Source organism: Betta splendens, chromosome 24 (assembly GCF_900634795.4).
Source record: "Betta splendens chromosome 24, fBetSpl5.4, whole genome shotgun sequence".
Classification (NCBI taxonomy): Eukaryota; Metazoa; Chordata; class Actinopteri; order Anabantiformes; family Osphronemidae; genus Betta; species Betta splendens.
Genome location: NC_040901.2, coordinates 12,126,246 through 12,149,664, shown reverse-complemented (window position 1 = coordinate 12,149,664; position 23,419 = coordinate 12,126,246). Strand labels below are relative to the sequence as shown.

The window sequence follows — 23,419 nt, the reverse complement described above, 5'->3', positions numbered from 1 at the left end:
GGAAGCCGTCCACTGGATCCAAGGCGTGTTTTCCCCCAGTTTTCCAGACCTACTGGTAACGGCTGAGCCTGGACGGAGACTCTGGATGATGTAAGGTCGACCGGTGAGTGAAGTTAAATAAGAAGGACAGAAAAAGAGCGAGCGGAATAGGAGCTCGGGGATTCATCGCTGACGACGTCTGGCTCACACGACTTCCCTCGTAACATATGAACATTGATCTCTACAGGGTTTCAGGGCACAGATTAAATAATAAAAACCCTGTGACAAAGCAGCTCTGTTAATGTTCACCGTGCGTCCATGTGTGTGTGCGTGCGTCCGTGCGTGTGCGTGTGGGTGTGTGTGTGTGTGCATGTGTGTGTGTGTGTGTGCGTGCATGCGTGTGTGCGTCCGTGTGTGTGTGTGCGTGCGTCCGTGCGTGTGCGTGTGGGTGTGTGTGTGTGTGCATGTGTGTGTGTGTGTGTGCGTGCATGCGTGTGTGCGTCCGTGTGTGTGTGTGCGCGCGTGCGTGCGTGCGCGCGTGCGTGTGCGTGCATGCGTGCGCATGTGTCTGACCACAGCTCAACTGGCTGATCCTCCCCCGTGCCCGTCTCTCCACAGACCGGAGCAGGTTCACGCTGAGCCTGAGCGCGTTTGGGCCCAGACGCCGCGGTTAGCGCTGCGCTAACGCCAGGGAGCGTGACCGCCAGCGGCCGAGGCGCAGACCTCCATGTGGGAGCATGTCGTGCAGCGTACCCTGTCCGAAGCGGCCCGTCTTGTGGACCTGGGCGGCTCCCTCGTACCCCAGCATCCTGCACACCACGTCCCCGTCCTTCTTGTCCCACACGTCGTCGCACACCGTGCCCCAGCGCCGCTCGTGGAACACCTCCACGCGGCCCTCGTGGGGCCCCGAGCCGTTGACCAGCCGCACCAGCGCCTCGTCCACTGCAACACAACAGACGGAGCAAATGAAACGACCCCACGTGACTGTTCGGCGAGCGGCGGTGTGGCAGCGATCCTGCGTATTTAGGATTGAAGATTAAAGAAGTCTGAAATTTATAACTTCCTGCTCTGGAGCTTCAGCGTCTGCATCTGCTAGCGTTTATCCAGTCAACACGCTGAAAGCCAGAAACTGCATGAGGACATGAAGAAAAGTGGAGATGATAAAAGCAATCAGTTGTAAAATTCAGACCAAGAACACACAGAAAATGCTGCAGTTGCTCCGGTTCCAGTGAAACGTCTGGAGCTTCTCCCTCAGACATTCACCTTTGAGACGGCGGCGACGTGATGGAAGCCAGACGCAGGATATTAGCAGCATCAGACCATCATAAACCTAAAGTCGCTCCCATCACACCGTCAGGTCCTCTGCACTCAGCAGCCCATCATAATTTAGCACCGCCCGTTAAACGGCGCCGTCAGATCTGCGCCGGCGCCGGTGGAGAAAAGACGCGCCGAGCGATGAGTGAGTAAATACAGAATCCTCCAGAACAGACGCTCACGCTGGTTTTCATGTCATCGTGAGTGAAATGCTGATTATAATTCTTCTATATGATAATTAGTTGTTAAACGGGGGGATGAAACCGGCTCTAAAGTGCTTCGTATCAGCTCCGCATTAAACAGTGACTCTGCTCCGTCCGAGGCCTAATCTCAGTTTACACATGTTCACGTCCCCCTGAGCCGTGACTCACCACGTTCTCACATTCTTCTCACTCCTTCCTGAGCCCTTCACCTCCCCTGCCGGAGGGTCCCTCATCGTGCACATGGGAGGCTCGGGGGAGACGAGGAGGAGGAAGGAGCGAAGGCAGCACATTCGGACAGCGCCGATAATCAGAACCAGGCAAACGCGGGTCACGAGCCTTCGTATCTCGGCCCGAAACCGGGTTGTGTTGAATTACTGCACGTTCTCTGTGGAGGAAGTGCACTTGATTTGTTTTAAACAAAACTGGGTCAGATGCCAAACAGAGCACATGGTGCACAGGTGAGAGAGGCGCCAACAGGTGGAGGCTTGGACGAGCGAGAGAGAGAGAGAGAGAGAGAGAGAGAGAGAGAGCTTTTTCAGAAATCAACCTAAGAACGACTGTCAGCTTCAGTCTCACCGTTCTCTCATTTCACACTGGTTTAGCATCAAGGGGAAAACGCTGCTTAATTTGGATTCAGCCTCACATTTCACAACAAGCTCCGCAGGCCGAGGTTTAATGAGCGCCTCCGTCCAGAGACAACTAGAGGAGTGAGCAACAAGCTGACGCTGGTCCAAATGGTTCAGGCCTCGGAGGCCGGCGCTGCAGCAGCGCCTTGTCAGAACCTGAGTGATTGCACATTACTAATGTTTGTCTGGCAGCAGCGGGCCGGACCGGGCCGGACCGGGCCGGACCGGGCGGCTGCAGTCGCTAACCAGCTCCATCTGTTCCTAAACTTGGATGCTTGCGTTTTCCTCCTGCCTCCTCCGCTTCTTACTGTTGTGGCTAATTAGCTTTCTTGTAATTAGATTTTCTCGGCCAGAACCGGTTGGCAGACGCACGCTTTTAAGCAATTCCAGCCAGGGTACACGTTGAAGCGCAGAAACAGGCAAACAGCTGGCCTGGCTCAGACTCAGAGATCCGCTCGCTCCCCTGAAAGCTGCAAAGCGCCGTAAAGGAGGGGAGTGGGTGCGATTCTGACGAGTCATTTGTCAAATAATACAAAGAAAATGAGCGTTTTGTTTCCAGCGTGTTTGTTCTCGGTGATGCAGGAGAGCTGGTTTGAGCAACAGATAACTGGTTTCATTAAATGAAAAGTAGAGCAAAATATGAAGAACAGAGCAGGTGGGGGGCATTTCAACAGCAAGCGCTGAAGACTCAAAAATAAATAAATAACAAGTGTTGGTTATTTGTGTTGGAGCACCGCCATGAGTAGCGATTACTTTCTGGCTGGAGGCGGAACCCCACGTAGAAATTAAATAACATAAAATACCAGGGTGCTTTCACAGGCCCGCGTCTCCTGGTGGAAATAAATTACTCATTATAGTCCAAAGCTGAAATCGTTCATATTTGGCTCCGTGCAGCTGCAGACATGAGCTGAGAAAATAAGCGGCCAGACACGAAACCCCCTCCACTTAGTGACAGCGCGTCAGCGGCCCGAGACCACGGAACCGCTCAGCCCAAGCGGGTCGCGCGTGGATCCCTCCTGTCAAAGTAAGAGTCTGACGCCAGGGGTCAAAGGTCACTGCGGCGCCACCGTGCAGGGGTCTGCTCTTTGTCGTGTAACAGGATCCACGTGGCTCCTCAGAGCCATCGACGCGTTCGGGGCCTGACGGGTCAGTTGGATGTTTCTGACAGCCCGTCGCATGTGGTTTCGGTCGAACCTCCAGCATCAGCGTCTCGTACGCGATCTCTGTCGGCTCAGTAACGAGCGTGAAACAGAGTTCAGATGTTTGCAAACGACAGAGTCACGTTTCTGTGGTTGAGGAGCATCACAGTCTTTTCTGTCCTCCAGGTTTAGCTGCACCACCTCAGACCCGATGGGCCACGTGGTTCTGAATCAGAAAGGAAGATTCTTTCTACCTGTTTTACTGTTTATTCAAACTCACCTGCTTTCTCTTCTTTGTCCCCTCGATCGCCCTTCTCTCCCTTCAAGCCTCGTTCTCCTTTGTCACCTGAGGAACCAACAAAGCGACGGTTAATTGGTCTAAATAGATCAGAACCAGGACCACAACCAGAACCATTTACTGAGCTGCTGCAATAGTCTCTGCCCATTTCCTCTTCTTCTCTTTCATAAAGTATATTTAACAGGAGCCCCTGAATTAAGCAGCCCTGTAATTATGATAAGTGCATGTAATGAAAACAAATAACAAGGCCGTGGTGTTTTTTAATAATATATCTGCATTGTAGGTGTTGAAAAGTGAACTGACGTGTTCAACAACATATGCATTTCATGCCTCCTCGCTGTCTGAAATTTAAGTACGTAAAGCTCCACTAATCAACATTTTGAGCCGCAGGGACTTTGTCCAGACTGAAATATCCCAGCAGCCACTGACTGTATTAATCAAAGATCCCCCGACTGCTCCTAAAGCCACCAGCAGCAACCACAGAGCCTCTGCTGCCTGCACCAAATGGCAGAAACAAAGCCAGTAGGTGGTGAACAACAGTCACGCACTGGATCCAGATGTTTTTCCCATTAGGTGATCAAAGCTCTTACAGTAATTTGTTGAGCTTTACGGAACCGGGGAACCTCCCTCAGATGCGAGCGTGAAGCAGATAGAGAACAACGATGCTCTGACGCGTGACGCAGCCCATTCTGTCCAGTAAACCGGCGCTAGGCCTCAGCTGACCGTCCTCACGCCGCTGGCTCGTCCTGTAGGCCTCTACCCTCCACAGCTGCGTGAGCCTTACGCTGAGGCCCTGATCACTGACGCTTCACCCTCCACCGGTCTGTTGAGCACAGAACCGGAGCCCAGATGAGTGGAAGCACAGGCAGATGCTGTGTGAGGGCAGATCCTGGGTTTCACCATCTTCACTCAGCGTTTACAGAATTAACTCCTTAATCTAATAACATTGGGATCATTTCGATGCGTTTTTCTAACAGTGACCTACATTAAAATCCACCAGTGTCAGAACAGACGCTGGTGCTTAGTGCCATAACAACCAAGAGCACACAGAAGACAACAGACGACCCTGGGCCAACGTTTGAGAGCCACCGGCCAACAAAGGGGACTGCTGGACTCTCCTCTGGACATTTTATCCAAACTCAGCCCTGACTGGCAGCAGCTGCTGGCAACACACACACACACACACACACACACACACACACACACACACACACACACTGACATGTGGCCAGGGGAAAGACAACACCGCGGTGCCTTATCGTGTTAGTCACAGTTATGATTCCTTCCACGGAGCTCCGTGTGCGTCTGATTGTGTTGTTGTTATCGCTGGCACCGTCCAGCCGCTGGTGCCAGAGTGGAAACGCAGACACTCCAGGGCTTCGTGTTAAACGCTGTTTAGATACGAGCTCTTTTGGATGAAGGGCTAGCGGCTCCGCTCCACTGTGGGAGATCTTTCTGACGTCTGCTTGGAAAATTTAAACTCTTGTGTCGTGTGCAGTGGAAAAAAACTCAAAGTACATAATCTTGTAGAATTTCTTCATTATAAAGAGAAGTAACGTTGGACCTGAGAGGCCAGACAGCTGTGTCTGTGAAGAAATAACAGCAGGAGACAGAGTTGAGCAATTAAAGCGTCGCGGGCTAAACCACCTGTTTGCGATGTAATGAGTGGGATAGATTTGGTTCTTGTTGCTGAAGGGTTCCTCGTAGAACGTTTTACAGAAGCAGCTGTCGGAGGATTTGAGCTGTGAATGTGTTGACAAGACTCAGCTGCTGGTTTGGTGAAATACGTGTTATTTCTTAGGGAAATACCAAATAACACAAACCTTTGGGTCCAACGGGTCCGAGGTCCCCCTTTTCTCCGGCGCTGCCGTTGACCCCCACTGCCCCCTTCAGCCCATGCAGCCCCAGGTTGCCTTTCTCTCCTCTGAACCCTACAACACAAACACACGGCAAACAGGCCTGAGTAATCGATAAGTGAGTCAGATCCACCTCATCACTGTGACCTCGACGTGAGCTAGTGCCTGGATTCAATCTGCTTCAGTCCAGAGTGTTTATGATGTTATTAGAGTGAGTTGTTGCCTCGTGTGAAGGATTTTATGTATCCTGGACTCTTGTTTATGTTGTTGTCATTAATGCTAGATCACTGGGATGAGGGAGGAGCTTTCAAGCTGTCTTCCAGCTCATCGGCCCTTCACCTATAGACATAAGCCTCGACTGACAGGACGAGTGGTGGAAATGAGTTTCCTGTGCGGAGGCCAGGCCCAGACTTGGACCGTTCTCTCTTGCAAGAAAAAGAGCCAGATCAGAGATCTGATCAAGATTCCTCCTCGGAGCCATTCGCTGAGATTTTCTGGGCATGCAGGAGATTAAATATCTCCTCTGTCTCTGGGCAGTGCAGGAGGAAGTGAAGTGCAAGACGCTGCTGGTGAGAAGGATTTCTGGAGCAGCTTGCAGAACATGCATGAGAAGAGAAATATGGGAATCATGTTCATAATAACTGTAGAACTGCAGTAATCAGATGCCAGCATGTACTGGAATGGAGTGATTACATCAATGTGACTGTTCAGCAGTATGAATGAAAAATTACACTTGAACGCATTAAGGGCAGAAACACAAAATAGGCCGATGATGAACGATATCGTGTTTTCTGCGGTTTTCTCAACGATTTGCTCCTAAAATATGTTCGGAAATGCAATCAATCATACTCTGGAGCCGTGTGTTCTGCAGGACGTTCCAACTAGATCGCTCAGCGAGTCCAGGAGGATTCTTGGAGACTGTCCTGTGTGAGCGTTGGTTCAGGCAGAGGTAGAGAAACCGGGGCTTCCTTTGAGTTTTATGTGTTTTCCTGTTAATAACAAGGCGTTTGCTGCCTCTCCCTGCGACTGTGCTGGGAGTGCAGAGAGGTTGAGGGATGGGGGAACCTTTCAGCAGGAGGATAATTCCTCTCAGAGATGTCGCGTGGGATGGACGATGACGGCGAGGGCCTGAGGGGTGGTGATTAAAGACCTACTGGGCTGGAAGGGGTCCCAAAACGCATGGAGTCAAATGCTTGTGGCTGATATCCTATAGTATAGTAGTAGTCTTAGAGAGAATGCTGTGGTTCTGTTTGTATGGTTTAAGGTTGTGGTTTTGGTGAAATTAACTACAAGACAAGGACAACTGTTTGAAAATATACCCTCAGTTCTTTGCCAAACCAACGTTTAAGCTGCTGATATCTAGGTACTGTTGAATAAAGGAATATAAAATATGATGCTTACGTTATACAGATGACTGAAAGACTAAAGCAAGAACTGCAAGAGTGAAAACTAAGGCAGCAAAACCTTTGTGACACTGGACTTTCTTTCAGTATTTGTAGGAGCAGGACGCCTCCACCAGCAGAGATCTAAAGGTCTGAACTGCAGTTCAGGGTCAGATGTGATATGAAGTCAGATTAAATCATGCATGTCCTGCCGTCAATCAGTGTGGTGGTTCACGTGCATGCGCGTTTCCTCTCCATTAATGAAGTGAACTACTGAACTACTACTTGACTTTGAATAGTTAAAAGTTTCTCTGTTTTACGTTTTGTTTAGTTGTGGTTGGACCCACCTCTCAAGCCCGTTAGCCCAGGAGCTCCAGGGGGCCCCAGGGGACCAGCGTCACCTTTCTCTCCTTTTGGTCCTGGTGGGCCTGCAAAAAAAAGAACGTGTGGTCAAAGTGGATGACATAATGGAGCAAGCATATGATGCAAACAGTGTAAACACTGTCCACAAATGGTTTTTGCATTTCACTAAAATAATAATGTGTATTGAGAAGCAATAAAAGAAGAGTGAGGACAGAACAAAGAGAAAGATTAGCAGAGCAGCAACTTTAACTAATTTATTGCAAAATTGCCAATAATTTTTTAAGTCTTTAGGGGCTCTGAGTAATTTAAAGACAGTAATTTTATCGGTGTGATGAAACACTGCGGTCGTTACCCACTTATTGTTAACATAGCGGATGAAGTGGAGTCCGAGCTGGGCCTAACAGCTGATCTGAGGATGCAGTTCAAATGTTTGTAGGGTTTGGAGAGCGAGAGTGAAAAAAGGCCAAATAGTGAGTGAAGGAGGAGGGAGAGCTCTGCCCACAATGGGAACCATATGTGTAACAAGGTGGACCACAACGGCTCGGCTTGTGGGAATGCTTAGAACATGGGGCTTGTTATTGTCCAGCACATGTCCAGCAGGTTCCCTGACGGCCGAGCTCTAATGTTTTCGCAGTTCTCTGATTCCGTGAAGCTGCCGAGCGGCTTTGAGATGCAGATCAGAGTGTTGCTGCCTCCAGCACACACTTAACCGGTAACAGCAGGTCACGAGGCTTTAAAAAAGGTCACTTTAAGAGGGGCTGGTGACATCCCACGAGCCGCAGCGGCTGCTTTTCTGATTCTGGTCTTGTGAGCGTGAGTACAAACTCCGTTAAAGTGGGGTTTCAGCCTCATTGAGGGGAACTTTGCCAATAAGATGGGTATCCTGAAGAATACAAGGCACATATTGTTGCTTTCCAGCCTGGTCTGATGTTTCCCTCAAGCTTTTAGACTGTGCTTTTAGTTGTTGCTAAAGAACTGATCTGTTATAGCTTCACAAATGAGCATTCAAGTGTCTTCCTCTTTATAAAGGACAGCTCTCTTTGGTGGTCCTGGAGAAATGGGTCCTTGTTAATAGTTTATTTTAGCAGAGCTTCACATTATTAATATCCTTCCTCTCCAAGTCCTATTTGTTCATTCAGCTGACAGCGGTTCAACAATAACAAAGCCCGTGGGCCCTGCAGGATCAGCCTGGACACATCTGACAGTGCAGAGTCCAATGGTCCAGCACTCGACTGCTCGTCTTTCACATAGTATGTGAGGACAGATGTTCTCTTTGACAACGGGACATTACAGGAAATAGGACGAGAAGCAAGAACAGCTGGATAAAGCTGCGATGACTTCTCGACAGGATTAATGTGAAAGTGCATTGCATGGTCAGGATCTTATTGTTTTTAATCATCCATAATAAAACAGCGTCTTCTTGCTTTCTAATTATCCAATTACAGACTAACTACATTAATATTTGCTTAACCCTTAATCTGATTTTGATTCTGCACTGCAACATTACAACCTACACATGCTCATATGTGTCTCATATTGAAAGTGAGGAAATGGGGTAATTTGATTTCCTCTTTCATCACACATCAAATACGAGGTGTTAGGAGTGACCTGGAGATTTCCAACATAGCTCTTGAACAGTTTCCACATCAAACGTGGCTTGATTGGAACCAAACAAATGGGAGAAGTATGAGCCGCCACAAATATGTCTGAATTATTGCCGCATATTGGACCATTTATCATCAGAGGTGTCGTTGGAAAGGAGGCGCGTGATACTGAAAACCCCGGGTCACTCAGCTGACTAATAAATCTATAATCTACTGGGTTGTTTGTAACACAATAGATTAAAACAATAAAAAAGAAAAGAAAACAAATGTGTCTGGGTCGGGGTAAGTTGGCCTTGACCGGGCCGAGTGACTCTTCGCTTCACAAACACGCCACACACACTTTACATTAATGATCATCAGATGACACTGAGGCTGTAAATGCTTCCAGGCCTCAGCTCAGCTCACATGTGACATAACTCCACCGGCACCAACTCCAGCATTCAGCCAGGCCTGCACATGCCCTGATTTTATCCATCTGCTCTCGATGTGGATCTATATAGGAGCTTTGTCAGCTTCTGGACGAAACGCCGCTGACGTCCTGAAAAATGATGTGGTGTGTTTGTGCAGATTGAGAATAACACATTAAACCTTGGGCCTCTCTTAGAAAATGAGGAATACACAAAAACAGCCGAGACAGCTGAATCGTAACAGAGACAGAAAACCTGCAACTTTACTCAACTTCTGAAGTGCCTGTGAATCTGAGGTGATCCAGAGAGTTCCAACTATAGAACAACATCAAAAAAGCATGAGTCACTGTTGGACATGAGTGACAAATGACCCATTGTACATGAGTGTGTGGGCCTTTACTTGAGTGTCAGATCCACAAACACACACACTAGAGAGAAGTCAAATGAACACACACACACACACACACACACACACACACACACACACACACACACACACACTACACCGCTGCTGTCAAACTGAAAGATAGCTGTGAAACCACAGCAGACGCGTCTGCTTCATGGCAATTAAGCAGCGGCAGCTTGGAGACACGGCGATGTACATGAAGACAGCGATAAAATAGCAGGAGGACCAAGTGGCCACGTGGTCAAAGTGATCAAAAACACGTTCATGAAGTAGGAAGATCCTAATTCATTACATAAAACACATAAAACCAAGTTATAAAAATGTAATGTAGGTCCCAGCGACATGAATTGTTAAATGTAGCTGATGTCGTTGTCAATAAAGTTAGTTTAAATTCAAGTTCTTGTTCTGCTCGTTTAGGACCGCGACTGACTACGTGCGCTGAGGTCACTGCCGCTTGTCTATCTTGACCTGTGTGTGTTCCCATTGGCGGCTGTTCACCTATCGTCCAATTGGAAAGGCAAGGGGGCGGGACTTAAGGACACTGGCCCGTAACCTTGATAAAGTTAATGCGGGAGAGAAGTCTATGACAAAAAGCATTAAAGGCATTTGAAAGGGTAAATATCCAATTTTATAATGTAATTCCCGTCAATTTTATGGCGTGTCAGTGCACCATATAACCCTTATATCGCTGTCTGCTTATGTGAGATGCTAATCGCGGTTAGCGGATTAGCAAGGACCAATGCTAACTGTCGTAGCAAGGCGTAGCGAATGCAGCTGCTTTGTGTTCTTAAAGCTAAGATGAAATAAACTTGTAAATAGTTCGTAGGACGCTGAATCTGAAGTAATGCGACTGATAAATGTATGTATGGTCCTCCGAGCAGGTCAGGACCCGGACTGCGTTGCCGGTGGGGGAGCTGAGGCGCCTTTACTGTTCAGATGCCGTCGTCTGACGTTCGCTAATGCGAGGATCGCGTCAGGAGGTTGGGACTCAGACATCCTACTTATGGTCGTTCACACAGGTCTGTTCTTCATTTTAGAGGATTGTTTTGTGTTAGTGCAGACTGAGCGTGAGCTCCATTATTGATTATATATGTTTTTAGTTTAACTAAAGTCTGGAATTCGATTTAAATTAATGTGAGTGCTGCTTACCATTAAGTAGGTTTCTTTTGGATGGATTTAAAGAGATATTTTGTAGAACCCAGTACTTAGTAATTGTGATGTAAATCGTGAGCTGATGCAGAATCAGGCTGTTTATTGATGTAAGTAACTGCTAATCTGGATGACATTAGTTGCCATGAAACCCCTACCACTTGTTTCATGATGGGTTTTAAAGGTCCATCATCATTTAAATCCAAAACTGCACTTCAGGCACACTTTCTGATTCCTCAAATGTCTGAACGCTAATGAGACCCAGAACGATCATCAGAAACATATACAGTGAATGCTTCAAATCGCTGGTGGCGTTGTCCTTCGCTCGGCTTGTTACTGTAAATTACACTGCGTATTAACGCATTACCTCCAGAGATAGTACGTTAATGTTTTGCCCCCCCCTTTAAAAAAATACTTGAAGCGATATTTTAAACACCTTTTTGTGTTTCTTTATCATTAATAAAACAAGGAACATGTGTGCCACGAAAACACTCAGTCACAGAGGAATTAATCTCAATCAGAAGAAAAAAGAAACGAGGGCAAAAGAATAAAGGAGTAACTAGAAAAGAAGGATAAACATGGATAGAGATGTAAAACTTTTCTTGGCAAAGGTGACTGAGGGTTAACAACAAACAACTGCGCCGCACAGCTAAACTAATGACAGAAAAAGGAGTGGTGACGTTTCCATTCTGGATGTAGCATCTAAATTTAACCCACAATTGTTTCCAGGCTTGGGAGGACCAGCATCCCACCCACATGTGAAGCACACACGAGATCGGAGGTCCCATCCAGTTCGAGCTGCCATCAATCAGCTCGGGCCGAGTCCCCTGCCAGCATTACATCACGACATACCTATTCTGCTTTAAACAAGCCAGGGAAGTCATTTGGTACTCTGGCAGTGAGGGTTGCAGCGCGTCAGGACTAATCAGGTCTGAGCACACTGGATAAAGAACATTCAGAGTTGCTCAATATCGCGTGGTACTAATCCCACTGCTTAAAATCACGTTTGCATGCTGGGGTCACTTGCATTAAATAACAAACAAGCACCGACTTGGATGCAGTAAATCATACTGTGACCCACACTCGTTTCATGATCTCTGATGAGGTCCATAGTCGCCTGCAACTCTTCATTTGACAGCTTAACACACATATCTCTGCTTTTACTATTTTACTAGGCAACGAAATCGGACCAAATAATGCAGAATAACCAGAGTAGAGCTCTAACCTTCTAATATGGTGAGGTTCTTGAGGGCTGTGGAGTGCTCCCAGTCCTTTAGCCGGAGGTCCTCTGTGATCGTATTAAGGATCTCCATCTCGTTCCTTAGCTGGGCCTCTGTGTGGTCGTGGGTTACCCATAAACTGCTGGTGTCTTCTGTTATGTTGCTGATCTGGATCTGAGCAGCAGAGGATATGTTGAGCTCCAATGTGCATATGTAAATTACCTTTTAGGAATAGGAAAGCTGTGATAAACAGCCAACCTGCAAGTCCTGTATCTTCAAGTGGTGAATGCTGATATCATTGCTAAAGGTGTGATTGACAGCTCCCACCGTCCAATTAACTTCGTCCAGCTTCTCTCTCAGCACGCTCACCTGTCCAGATGTTTCCCTTAAGTCAAAAAGAGAACATAATTCGTGACCTTAGAGCCTTAACTTTGATTAAACTACAATGCAGTGCCTTTGTAAAGAGGATCGCTCTAATAATCGCGGCATACCGGAGCAGGAGGTCCTGGTTCCGGAGCCAGGTGGAGGCTCGAGCCACCTCCACACTCAGGCCTGTCAGGTTCCGGCCGGCGGAGCTGCTTAGAGTTGACAACCGGTCATCCAGCTGCACCAGATAGCCCTCCGACTGAAGGGAGTGAGCCTGAGCTGTCCTCAACTCCACCTCTAGACCCTGGGAAAGAACATGAATCTTCTGTCTGGAAGTGTTTTGTGATCATAACAAACACATTGTGTTAAACAGAAACTTGTTACTGGAAATGTTATTAACTTTGAGTACTCTCATGTCACTGACTCATCAAACTCTATTCAGGCACTGGACCAGTTCTCAGGCCTGAACCCTACTCTATGAGCTCGCCTTCCCGGTTCAGCTTCACCTTGAGGAGAACCTCCAGCTTCTGCAGCCAGTCACTGTGGTTCTGGAAGAGGTTCTCCAGTTTCCAGATGTTCTCAAGCAGGTCCGCCTGAGTGGTCACCTCATCCAGGTTCTGCTTAGGCACCCGAGAATCCTGTGGCACTCGTGTCACGTTCTCTTTCAGCACCTCCTCTCGCTTTGAAGACACCTGGGATCGGGAAACTAGGGAAGAAAACACGAAACACAGAGTGAGAGATTTGTTCTAAGTGATGACTCACGGATCCCTCGGCTATGGCAAAAGTCCCCAAACAGAGTATTATTTACTATCAATCACTCTTGCTTGGGAGTAGCCAAAACTTTAATGCAGAGCAGATGCCGATTCAGCTGCTTGCATTCATTCTGGATTTCTATTTTTACTTAATGTATTGTTTTGCTAAATCTAGACCTAAATATTTTCATTCCAGTCCAAAGCCAGTTACCAGTGTCGGCCATTCTGTGAGGGTCTCTGTGCAGGTACATTGTTTTCAGGGATTAATAGCCCCAAAGTGTTTTCCAAAATATGACACATGGCTCCACTGCAGCAGTGCATTTTAGTTTTACTAATGTCTTTAACCAGGTAACAACAGCTAAAGACTCTAGGAATAATTTCAGATGCCTTTCAAAAGACTAAAGGCAACTGGAGACCTCCTTTGCTCCCTGATCAAAAACACTGCCTCTGGCATCTTGCTGCCGCTGGGTTCTCCAGGACCTCCTCCTGTTTTTGTTTAAAATGAGATCTCAGCACAGCCTAATCTTTTCATAAGGTGGCAGGAGGGGCTGGTGTGCCATTGGCCTGGTCTCACTGGGGTAACAACAGAGGACACGTCACATGTTTTCCCTTGAGAATCTGTGACGCACGCTGGGACAGCGTGTTCTGAATTACTCACGTCTATTTAGCTGCAGCAGCACTTTTGCCAACTGCTAACTTGGTGCCGATGCACCACTCGTTTAGTTTTTTGGCTGTGGCGTAAAGTCTTCTCTTGCTCTTCTTGACTGTGCCTAATGGGAAAAATGTCCTTGGTTTTATGTTATGTTGAGAGCATGTTGCATGGTAACGGCTCGATAGCCCTGGAGGTATTTTGAAACCAGATCCTCAACGTTACGCTATGACGACATCCCTGCTTTCTGCAGGACAGCAGGGACCAATGCAGAAAACCTCGGATGGAGAAAAGGGGATTACTTGGGAAACAGGAGGAAGCAGAGAAATCCTTGACACACCGATTGCCTTAATGGAAGAATATCTCACACACTGTGAATGTTTCTGTCTCGATATTTAAAACTATGAGGAAAGAAACAAGACTAATGAAGAGAGATGTCAGTGCTGCAAAACAACATATTCCTGTCCATTTTGAATGTTAGGCTTATGCCTAATGACCCGAAAAAAATAAATAAGCTGAACTCTGCACTACACGGGACATTAACTGGTCTCTCAGCAGCGCCTTTCTGAAGAACTCACACACATTTAGGACTGACCACAACCTGACAGCATGGAGTTTCCCTGTGGAGCTGCAGAGCAAAATAAAACAAGGGGATGATAAAGGATGGAGCAAGAAGAGGCATTTGATTCCAGGAACCGGCAGATGGTTTTTGTGACCAGGTTTAAGTCTTGATTATCCTGATTACAGAAATGTTGAAACACTTACATTAGTAGGACATGTGGACAAATACAACCAGGATCCATACAATCAGTGATACTGACCGTAAGAAAATAATGATGGGAACAGAAGGAAGAACAGGAGTAAAGAGGAAGACTTGGAGGAGAACATTGGGAAGCGTCATTCTGCTCATATCTATCAACCAAAAGACATCTTGTGAACGATGCATTTCAGTCGGATAACTGTAAGGACAGTTTGAACGCTGCAGATGGTGCAGCAGCACAGGGCTCAGTGTTGATGGCAGCCGTGAATGAAATTTGTCAGTGGAGCCGCAGCGTGGTTTTGCAAGTTACAGATGAAGAATCGCATTAGTGAACCGCAGGCTGTTTTGGGGATGTGGACTCTCACAGTTCAGAACCACCATGTGCTGCACAAACATATAAAAGGCATTTAAACCTAAAATCATCTCTGCGCCAGAACACATTTTCCACCGAGGGCGTCACTTCATTTCCTCTGGTTTCACCTAATCCACATTAGAAATAACTAGTTTTTGAGCTGTACATTCAATCAGCAAATGCCAGAGAACACTGCGGTGACTGACTCCAGACTAAAAGCTTTTCTACAGAACGAGGCTCATGAAGCAGTAATAATAATAATAATAATTGTTTTAGCTACAGAAAAAAACAGGCTCCTAAAAATCACCTGTTAAACCAAACTGTTAAACGTACTGTACATATCAGATTCATACTCTTTATGTCTCCAGATCCTCCAGACATAAAGACTTTATTGTTTTATCTACACCTAAATGTCTTTTAAATTGCAGGAGAAAGACAAACCGCCATTAGCTGTAACTACACCTCCTGCAGTAATTAGCCCTCATTGTGCCAGATGTTGAAGTTGAGTAAAGCTGGAAAGATTCCGAAATGCGAGTCTTTGAGGTGAATGCTCTGTGATTTCAGGCAAAGATGATGAGAAATAGCTTGAAAGAAGAGACGCGTGTCTGACAAACCCATTTGCAGACTCATGTATAGTAGCTCTGGTCTGTGGGATGGGGAATTCATTAAGCATCATTCTGTCATCTCCAGTTCACACACACAGCGGCGTGATGATGGGATGGCAGCAGTTCCCAAGCTTTTGGTTCCAGATCCACAGGTGGACGGACTTTGACTTGTAGACACAGAGGAGGATGAGGACGTGGTGTCCAAGTGTCAAGAAACCAGCTAGAGTCTACATCACTGGTTTAGTCTTCACATCTGTTTGCAGTAGATTTATATTTTTACAGCATTTTGTCTGCACACATCTAATGCACCTAATATAAGTTATTACCTACAACGGCGATCAGCGCAGCATCCAGGGCCATGTTTTACACCCCGAGTAGGGAGGAGATGACAGACAGACAGTGGAAAGAACACAACCTGCTGGTATCCTCCTTTCTGACCGTGACACCATTCATTGCATAATGTTTATTACATACAGTATTAAACTGTTTAAACTGCACTTTTAGTCACTGATATAAATCAACGATACCACATGCATGCTTCATTATCTTATCAAACATTGCATTTATTGCCTAATGGTACGTTTGAGCTCAATCTAATGAAGCATATTTTAACCATGACTCTCTCCATGGCTCACTGCCAAAATGACAGCGATAGGCATCTTGCTGCTCTGTCCAACCTGGGCTGGACAGCGTCATGCTCAGGGCAGAGAGGGGACAGTAGATCCATCAGAGCTGCATTCCTCTGGGGTTAAAGCCAAAGACAACTTGGGGCCTTCAATTATCTCTTTATCTTCAGTTTGTGTAAAGTAGGAAACTAAGTAAAGGGGGAAGTTAAAACTAGCTAGTGGCAGCATTAGACTAAAATCATCCATCATCCAATCCTTGCAAAAGGAAGAGTCCGACTTCATGAGGAACTTGACATCACATTTTTATCTTCTTTGTGTCTTTTAGGTTTACATTTTAACCAAGGTTAAAATTTGCCCTGTTTGTTTGTATTTAATGATGTTGAAGTGACTAAATGTCTTCTACTACTAACACAACAGGAACAATTCATGAAAGTTCAAACATCCTGCAGAGTTCTGCCTTCCGGTCCTGCACCATGGTTACTAATCTCCACAATTAGCTCTCAGCTCACAGGCCTTAAAATGAAGTTACTTATTACAGTGTCTGCTCCCAAGGACAGCAATTAGCTTCATTTAGCTTCAAAAGGTCACCGTCACTACAGGCAGTCCACAGACTGACTGACTACGAGTCCACATACCTGCTCTATAAATAATAAGTCAAATGTGCAGCTAAATAAAGATAATACATGAAAAGAGCAGACTCTGGGTCTGTAGAACTCCAGTGCTGTAGAGTTAAACACAACATTGCTGAAGTAGACTGCAATATTATTTCCAAATGTTTACTGAATACATCACAAAGACAAAGAAGTCTCAAGATGCATGTTTGTTTATACAGGGAGTCAATTACAGTACTTGTGGCAGTAATAGTACACAAACTACTACTGTATATTATTCCACTGTAGATGATTGATTGTCACCTTAAGGGTCTTTTTTAAACAATGATAACTTTGAATTGTTGGTCAGGCAGCTTTGTGTGTGGTAGTCTTTGAACAAATGGAGCGTTTGATGAGATGCGAATCAGCCTCAGCCTCACCACAAGTGTAGCCATCAGCTGGCCTCAAGATAAATCAGCTGTTGCAAACCTTTTTGATTATGCGTGTCCATCATCTGGACCAAAGCAAGAACATAAACCCATTCTCTGACTGTGCAGTTAATGGTTTAACCACTGAAACACCTCAGTGCAGAAGCATCATTTGGAAAATGGCGATTGCCCACAGATTTACATCGCAGGACCTCCATGAAACAGAGAGACATGTTCATGATGGCACCTCAGCCTCCACCGCCTGAAAGGAAACTCTAACTTTAGTATGAAGTAGCCGCTTTACTTCAATCACAGCATCTAGTTGGAGTCAAGCTTTGGCAAACACATTACTTGTTGCTTGTTTTGCTAGCGTACTTGTAGCTACTAGCATAGACAGTACTGCTCGGGCTGCAGTAGTTCAGCAGTTACTGCTAGATGGCTGACATGATGTTTTAGGGACGTCTGTACTGGGAAAAGACTGAAATAACCAGCTCAAAATGCAAACGTGATACAGCGAAGGTGTATACTGGTAATTCACCACACAGACATGAAAGAGTGAAATATTTACCAGCTGGTTCTCTGTTAGAGTTAGACAGTTTTTCCAAATGCGTTGCTAAACACATCACTAGCTGTTCTCCAGTTTAGTCTGAGTTACAAACAGACTGTGCATCTGTCACAACACGCTGTGTTTCTATTGTTTGTGTGCAAGTGAGAGAAAGCAGCCCCCTTCAAGCAGACAGCCCCACCAACATCCTATTTGACTTTGAGGGGATGCCAGCAGCAGGAAGGAGGGAAGGAAGGGATAAAGAGTCTTTCTCTGAAACGCGGAAGGCCAAAGTCTGAGAATGAAATTACTCCATCTTAAAAGCGGCGAGGCGGCGGCCTGCTTCACAGCAAAGGTTAAGCTCTTGTAACTCGCTGTTAAAGGTTGGGTTTACACCCAGAGTCGAGCGCAGATACAAGGAACTGGCTCAGAGATGAAACCTGCAGGTTTAAACTGGATGGAGTGCCTCACAATGGGCAGACCCAGTCAAACTCTCAGAGCCCATGGCTGAGCGTGAACAACAGGTCCAGTCTGTGTTTACAGTGCTCCCCGTCTGTGAACTGTACAGAGAAAAGCAGGTACAACAAAGACGAGGAGCCACGCTATTATTTCTGTTTCCAGCCCACGAGCAGCCGACTACAACTGCAGCATGCGTTTTGAATTATGGGTTCATCCCAGATCAAGCACGGGACAGGTTTCCAGGGAAAAGAAGCTCAGGCTTTTTATCTGGACAGAAATTTGAGTGAAATTGGTTTCAAGAGTGAAATGCTGCTATACAGAAACCACCTGTGGAGGTTTTTCCCCATGGCTGAAGTCATGTGGTCGTTTTCTGGCCAACGTGTTGTAGGTGTTACTGAAAGTGTGTCATGTTTGCAGCTGTGTCTCCTGAGGCGTGCATACATGTGATGAGCCAGAATGACCCCCCCTCTACCCCGGGTTTGACTGTTCTAATTTGTATAATCATGTTCAACACACCCCAGAAATTAAAATCCTACAAGAGCCACGTCTGTTACAAAGCAGGGAGGGTGACATGTGACTGGTTTGAGCCAAGAAGCTGTCAGAGCGGGTTAGAGCGAGGCCCTTTATCGCCCACAAGCAGCAAGTAAACACTCAAACTCCTCCGTGTTCACACATCGACATCTTCTCATGACATCTTTATGGAGCAGTGCTTCCACCAGTGGGTTTTGTGACCAGCTGGTGGAGGCAGATGGCTGCCACCCTGCGTCTGCTGCAGCTCTGCTCTGCTACAGGGGAGCTGTTCCTGCATCTGACCTTCACATCAGATTTATATCAGGCAACACATTCTGCACAGCTAATTGATCAGTGCTCAAGTCTGTTGTGCAAACAAGTCTGCAATCAGCCACATACCAGGCTCCACTACACGAACCAGAAGCCACAGCACACACTGTAGCTGCACCGAGAATGTGCTCCGATTGTTTCTGCAAGATAAAAACGGGCTGAGTGGAGAAACGAACGCTGCACAGGCAGATGAAGTTCTGGGGTCTCTCACAAAGGTTGATTTACATTTAAAGTGGATGAAGGGGTCCGAACCGTCGAGGCCTTGAGTTTGGTTTCTAACAGACGCGGGAACTTCCTCTTCTGTAATTTGACCTGATGTTCCTCCTTCCATTCATTCATGTTTGCGTAGCTGCTGCGCCGCGGCGTCTCGCGGGCAGCACCGCGTGTTGGTCCAGCAGCTGTAACTCTGCTGCAGGAATGTCCGAGTGACGCGACAATGGCCGCAGAAGCCAGGTTTGGTGGCGCTCACTTCAAAGCGAGGCTCTCGCTGTGAGGGGCCGAATTACGTCTGTGTGTTTCTACAAAGCCAGTACCTGATTCCGCCTCCTGATGGGGCGGCTGTGCCTGTCCGGGAGAGACTGCAGGAATTTAAATGCTCTGACCCCATCAGCTGACTAGTGGCATTCTTCTCCCTGATAGACAGTGATCAGAGCAGTAAGCAAGCGTACGTACGTTTGTTAATGTCAGACTACAGCCAGACACGTTGAACCCCTCCCACGTCGGCCGCCGCTCATAACTTTGGGATGAATGTTTCTTTGTACTTCACAGAGCTCCAGCCCCACAATTAGCTGAACCAACTCCCCTTCATTGTGTGCGTGTGCCTGCCCTCCGTCTCTGGGATCTGTTGTTGTTTAATTCCTCTGCTAGTAAAACAGCAAAAAGCCATTTAGAGGCCTTGTTTGGGCGCCTGCTATTATGTTCTTGAAATCCCCAGAACTTTGCCCTCATCCCCTGCAGATTTATAAAACCACCGTAGCGGTTTATGGAGCGCTGCATCACTGAGGCCTGCTGCTTTTATTTGTTATTTACACACTGCATGTCCACTTTGCTGCCTCACAGGACCTCCTTTAGCTTCAAGCTGAGAAAAATGTGTGAAGACCTCTTCCATCACACTCTGTGGTTGTGATGATGCAATTAGTTTCCCAAACGCAAGAGAAACAATTAAGAGAAGAGCATGAGAGAGGAGCGGGACTTTCTGGCACAAAAACAAATGCCACTTAGTTATTATGACGTCTGCTGGATTAAAAACCACACGAACAGTAAATGGACCAAAGGTGGCACCTACATGTTAAATAAAGAGAAATGCTGTTATAAGTTACGTTATAAGTGAAGTTTTAGTCCACACACCCACTTCGTGCGAAATCTCTCACTGATGACAAAACAGTCTGTCTCGAAAAAACATAAAAATTCTTTTCAACACTTAAGCAGAGAAACAATCAGAGCAAGAGCCGCAGAGACAGAATGAGAACCGCTCCAATTAGCCCTGACATGTTAATGACCTGCGTTTGGCTGCGTGAATGGGGCTGTCTGCTGACTTCAGGGACTGCTCTCATAAAGGACTGACTTTCCTCTTTGTGTGTGTGTGTGTGTGTGTGTGTGTGTGTGTGTGTGTGTGTGTGTGTGTGTGTGTGTGTGTGTGTGTGTGTGCGCTCTTATGATGGACTCCTACTGGGACTTCTGGACCGTCTCCAGACTCTTTGTTCGGAAAAGACCATGACCAGAGCACAGAAACTAATTAGAAGAGGCTTTATGTGTGCAGAGTCAAATCAGAGAGCCTGGGACTGTGTTAGCGAGATACATGTTTATATATGTGTCTGGTCTGAACATGTGAGTTTGTGTTTTTTATGTAGAAATCGGCCTGTGGGTGAGTTTTTGGCACGTGCTCACGTCCTATGATAGAGGATTTCCTCTCCTGCAGGTGACGTGTGTTTGGAGAAGGCATTTCTTAAATATGCTGAGCCTGAACAGGCTGAAATGAGAAGCCTGTGACTGTTTAACACCTTTAATGTTGCTTTTTAAGGTTATTACTGTAGGAGTGGCACTTCCTGGTGTGAGATCTACCCTCCAGATGTTGTTCTATGGACAAACTTAGCCATGTGGGCTACACTCAAGCTTTTATCTTGTATTATGTTTCCTAAATGACCTTGAAGGAGCCGAAATCATTCAGACACTGGTTATAGTAAAATTAGATGGTCGGGTGTCGTTCACTGATGTTGAATGTTCTATTCTCAGGTAAACCGCTGTGGAGCTGTAGAAGCCAAATGCTGCTGGATTATAACAAAACTCCACAATCGCCTCCTGCACAAGGAACCAAACCAAGCCAAAGCTGCTCCAGGACCTGGTGCTGGTTCTGGTTCTGGTTTGCCAGTAACATGTTAGCTACAGTGTCACTGTGATGAAGACTTCAGGTCCTAAAAGAAGAACAAACTCACCCTCATGTTTTCCAACAATTAACTGGCTGAGAAAAAAACATGCCAAACCTGCGAGAGGCAAGTTTTCTCCAACTGGAAAAAATGACTCAGTTGTAGCTACAGTGCATTATGTAAGTTAACAAAGTGTGAGCCACGCGAGCGTGTAGGAGCATAAACATACAGTAAACACCAGCAGCTTATGTTGCAGCGCTGCACAATGTATCTGCAGGATTCACCACCGTCTAAACAGCACAAGGACAGAAATGACAAAGAAGGACTTGTTTTACATCATTTACAGGGACGATGACAAACAGCCACTCGGCTGCTCTGAGCCCAGACTCCAACTGTGGAACCAAGAAGTCCATTTAATATGGCCGTCCAGAGGTTTAACAACCTTTTATTCTCAGAATCAGCTCATGAAGTTGCACAAAAGACCAGTAGGTCAGTTTATTAAAACATTTTTTGTAATATACAATCTTCTATCACCCACATTTTCCAGGAGATGAAATGAAACTGTAAATAAAGTATATTTACAGCTAAAGTCAGCAGGTAAATAACTGCTGCAGTGGGTATTTAACCTAAACAGTTTCCCTCTCACCTGATGTCGTTTCTCTGGATGTGCAGTACTTTTTACACTTTCTTTCACAAACAGAGGTATTGTGATACTTTGGATCTGATACATTTCAGGAATGTCCTGAAAACAGACTTTTTCTGCTGCAGATTCTTTGGCGCTGATATTATTATTGGAAAGGCCACAGAAAAACAGCAGCTTCAGGCAAAGCGCTGCATTTGGCTTCTTTTGATAACAGCCAATTAAGTGCAACCAAGGGAGGATGCATTTTAATGCCACGCCGCCGTCTGTACAGTGAACCTGCGTGTGGAGTTCAAGACAAAGTACAGTATGTGAAAAAGGGAGTAAAACTGCCCACAGGATTTCTGGGAAGCAGTCTCTGAGACTTGAACGTGTGCCACCGTCGGACCTGGCCCGTGTGGTCGTAGTGGGAAAAAGACAAAGGCGCCTCTGAGATGATGAAAGCCTGGGTCCTGCTCAAGGGCATTGAAGGAGGCACTGACCCAGAACACTCACTCTGACCATTCCCTCTGATAGAGAGAGGCTCTGGTCCAGAGCTGAGACCTCTCCTCTACACGGAGATAAGCCTGTAAAAATAATGGAGCGATAGGTTGACGCTTCACCTCTAGATAAAAGGAGCAGGCTTCATTTGGCCCTTTCATCCTCTCATTCTGGCCTTCGCCATCTGTTTCTGTTCATCGCTCTCCCCTCCTTCGCTCGTCCAAAACCGAGATTAAAGCTCAGATGCGCTGACGGAGAAAGACGAGACACTGGGAGCCGCGATGCTGGAAGGAGGACGAGGAGGCAAAAGAGGAGGTAGTAAAACAAAAAGCCAGAGTCAAGTGAGAATTCAACCAAAGCCAAATGGATGTGGACAACACTTAGCTGAACCTGTTCACGTTGGAAAACTGGCCACTGCTTTACATATTCTATAAAGGAGCCTCCAGTGCAGTTAGACTGGAGCCACTTAGCTTTTGGATGGACAGCAATTAATTGGAGAGAGGCCTGTTGAAAAGCTGGGCTTGACTTTTCTAATCCAAAAGCTTCATGTCCAAATAGTTCTGTTCCGACAACGGAGCGGTTCCTCTGCCTGGGAACGCGGCGGAACCGCAGTCCGTTAACGGCGGCAGCCTTGAAATGAACTCAGGATCAGTGGGAGCTGTCGATTCCTCGGAGGGTCTGGATCTGCTGCTTCTTCTCCGTTTCTCCGTTGACGCGTTGACCTCTACGGGGGGGGGGGTCACAGGAGGTAGCAGCCATGAAGCTGCTGCCGCTCACACACGGGTGAACTGGCTTCAACGCTGGAATCCATTACATCAGCGCGCCACAGCCCGACCCACATGAAATAGCAGCTAATCCTGAATTCCATAGTGTAGTTCCAGCTTTAGGCGCCGTGATGGAGCGGCGACCTGAACCGGCCCCAGAACCCCTTCAACCCCTGAAACGAGCCCGTGTAGCGGACAGACGGGTCTTCACTGCAGGTTGTGCCAGTAACTAAGACAAGGATGTCTGAGGGACGT

The 23,419-nt window shown here is 46.7% G+C and overlaps 1 protein-coding gene and 1 long non-coding RNA gene across 6 annotated transcripts in view; one reads left to right on the top strand and one right to left on the bottom strand.

The window, feature by feature from the left end:
* Positions 1-23,419, bottom strand: part of scara5 (scavenger receptor class A, member 5 (putative)) — a 33,923-nt gene that overhangs the window by 6,000 nt on the left and 4,504 nt on the right. For both annotated transcript variants that reach the window (XM_029141448.3, XM_029141447.3), the window contains exons 4-11: positions 12,819-13,018; positions 12,438-12,616; positions 12,205-12,331; positions 11,952-12,120; positions 7,145-7,225; positions 5,383-5,490; positions 3,542-3,607; positions 733-921 (exon numbers count right to left, since the gene is read on the bottom strand). In XM_029141448.3, the coding sequence (XP_028997281.1) occupies positions 733-921; positions 3,542-3,607; positions 5,383-5,490; positions 7,145-7,225; positions 11,952-12,120; positions 12,205-12,331; positions 12,438-12,616; positions 12,819-13,018 (1,119 nt within the window). The remainder of the gene's footprint in view (positions 1-732; positions 922-3,541; positions 3,608-5,382; positions 5,491-7,144; positions 7,226-11,951; positions 12,121-12,204; positions 12,332-12,437; positions 12,617-12,818; positions 13,019-23,419) is intronic.
* On the top strand, positions 9,996-21,925 carry LOC114849737 (uncharacterized). Of its 4 annotated transcripts, XR_008693774.1 has the most exons (5): positions 10,005-10,191; positions 10,459-10,596; positions 11,456-11,655; positions 21,150-21,459; positions 21,627-21,925. It is a non-coding gene; the product is annotated as an uncharacterized LOC114849737 (long non-coding RNA). The 4 variants fall into 4 exon arrangements; XR_003784675.3 differs by lacking the exons at positions 21,150-21,459; positions 21,627-21,925 and adding an exon at positions 15,516-20,165 and having other exon boundaries at positions 9,996-10,191; positions 11,456-15,368; XR_008693773.1 differs by lacking the exons at positions 21,150-21,459; positions 21,627-21,925 and adding an exon at positions 12,755-20,165 and having other exon boundaries at positions 10,018-10,191.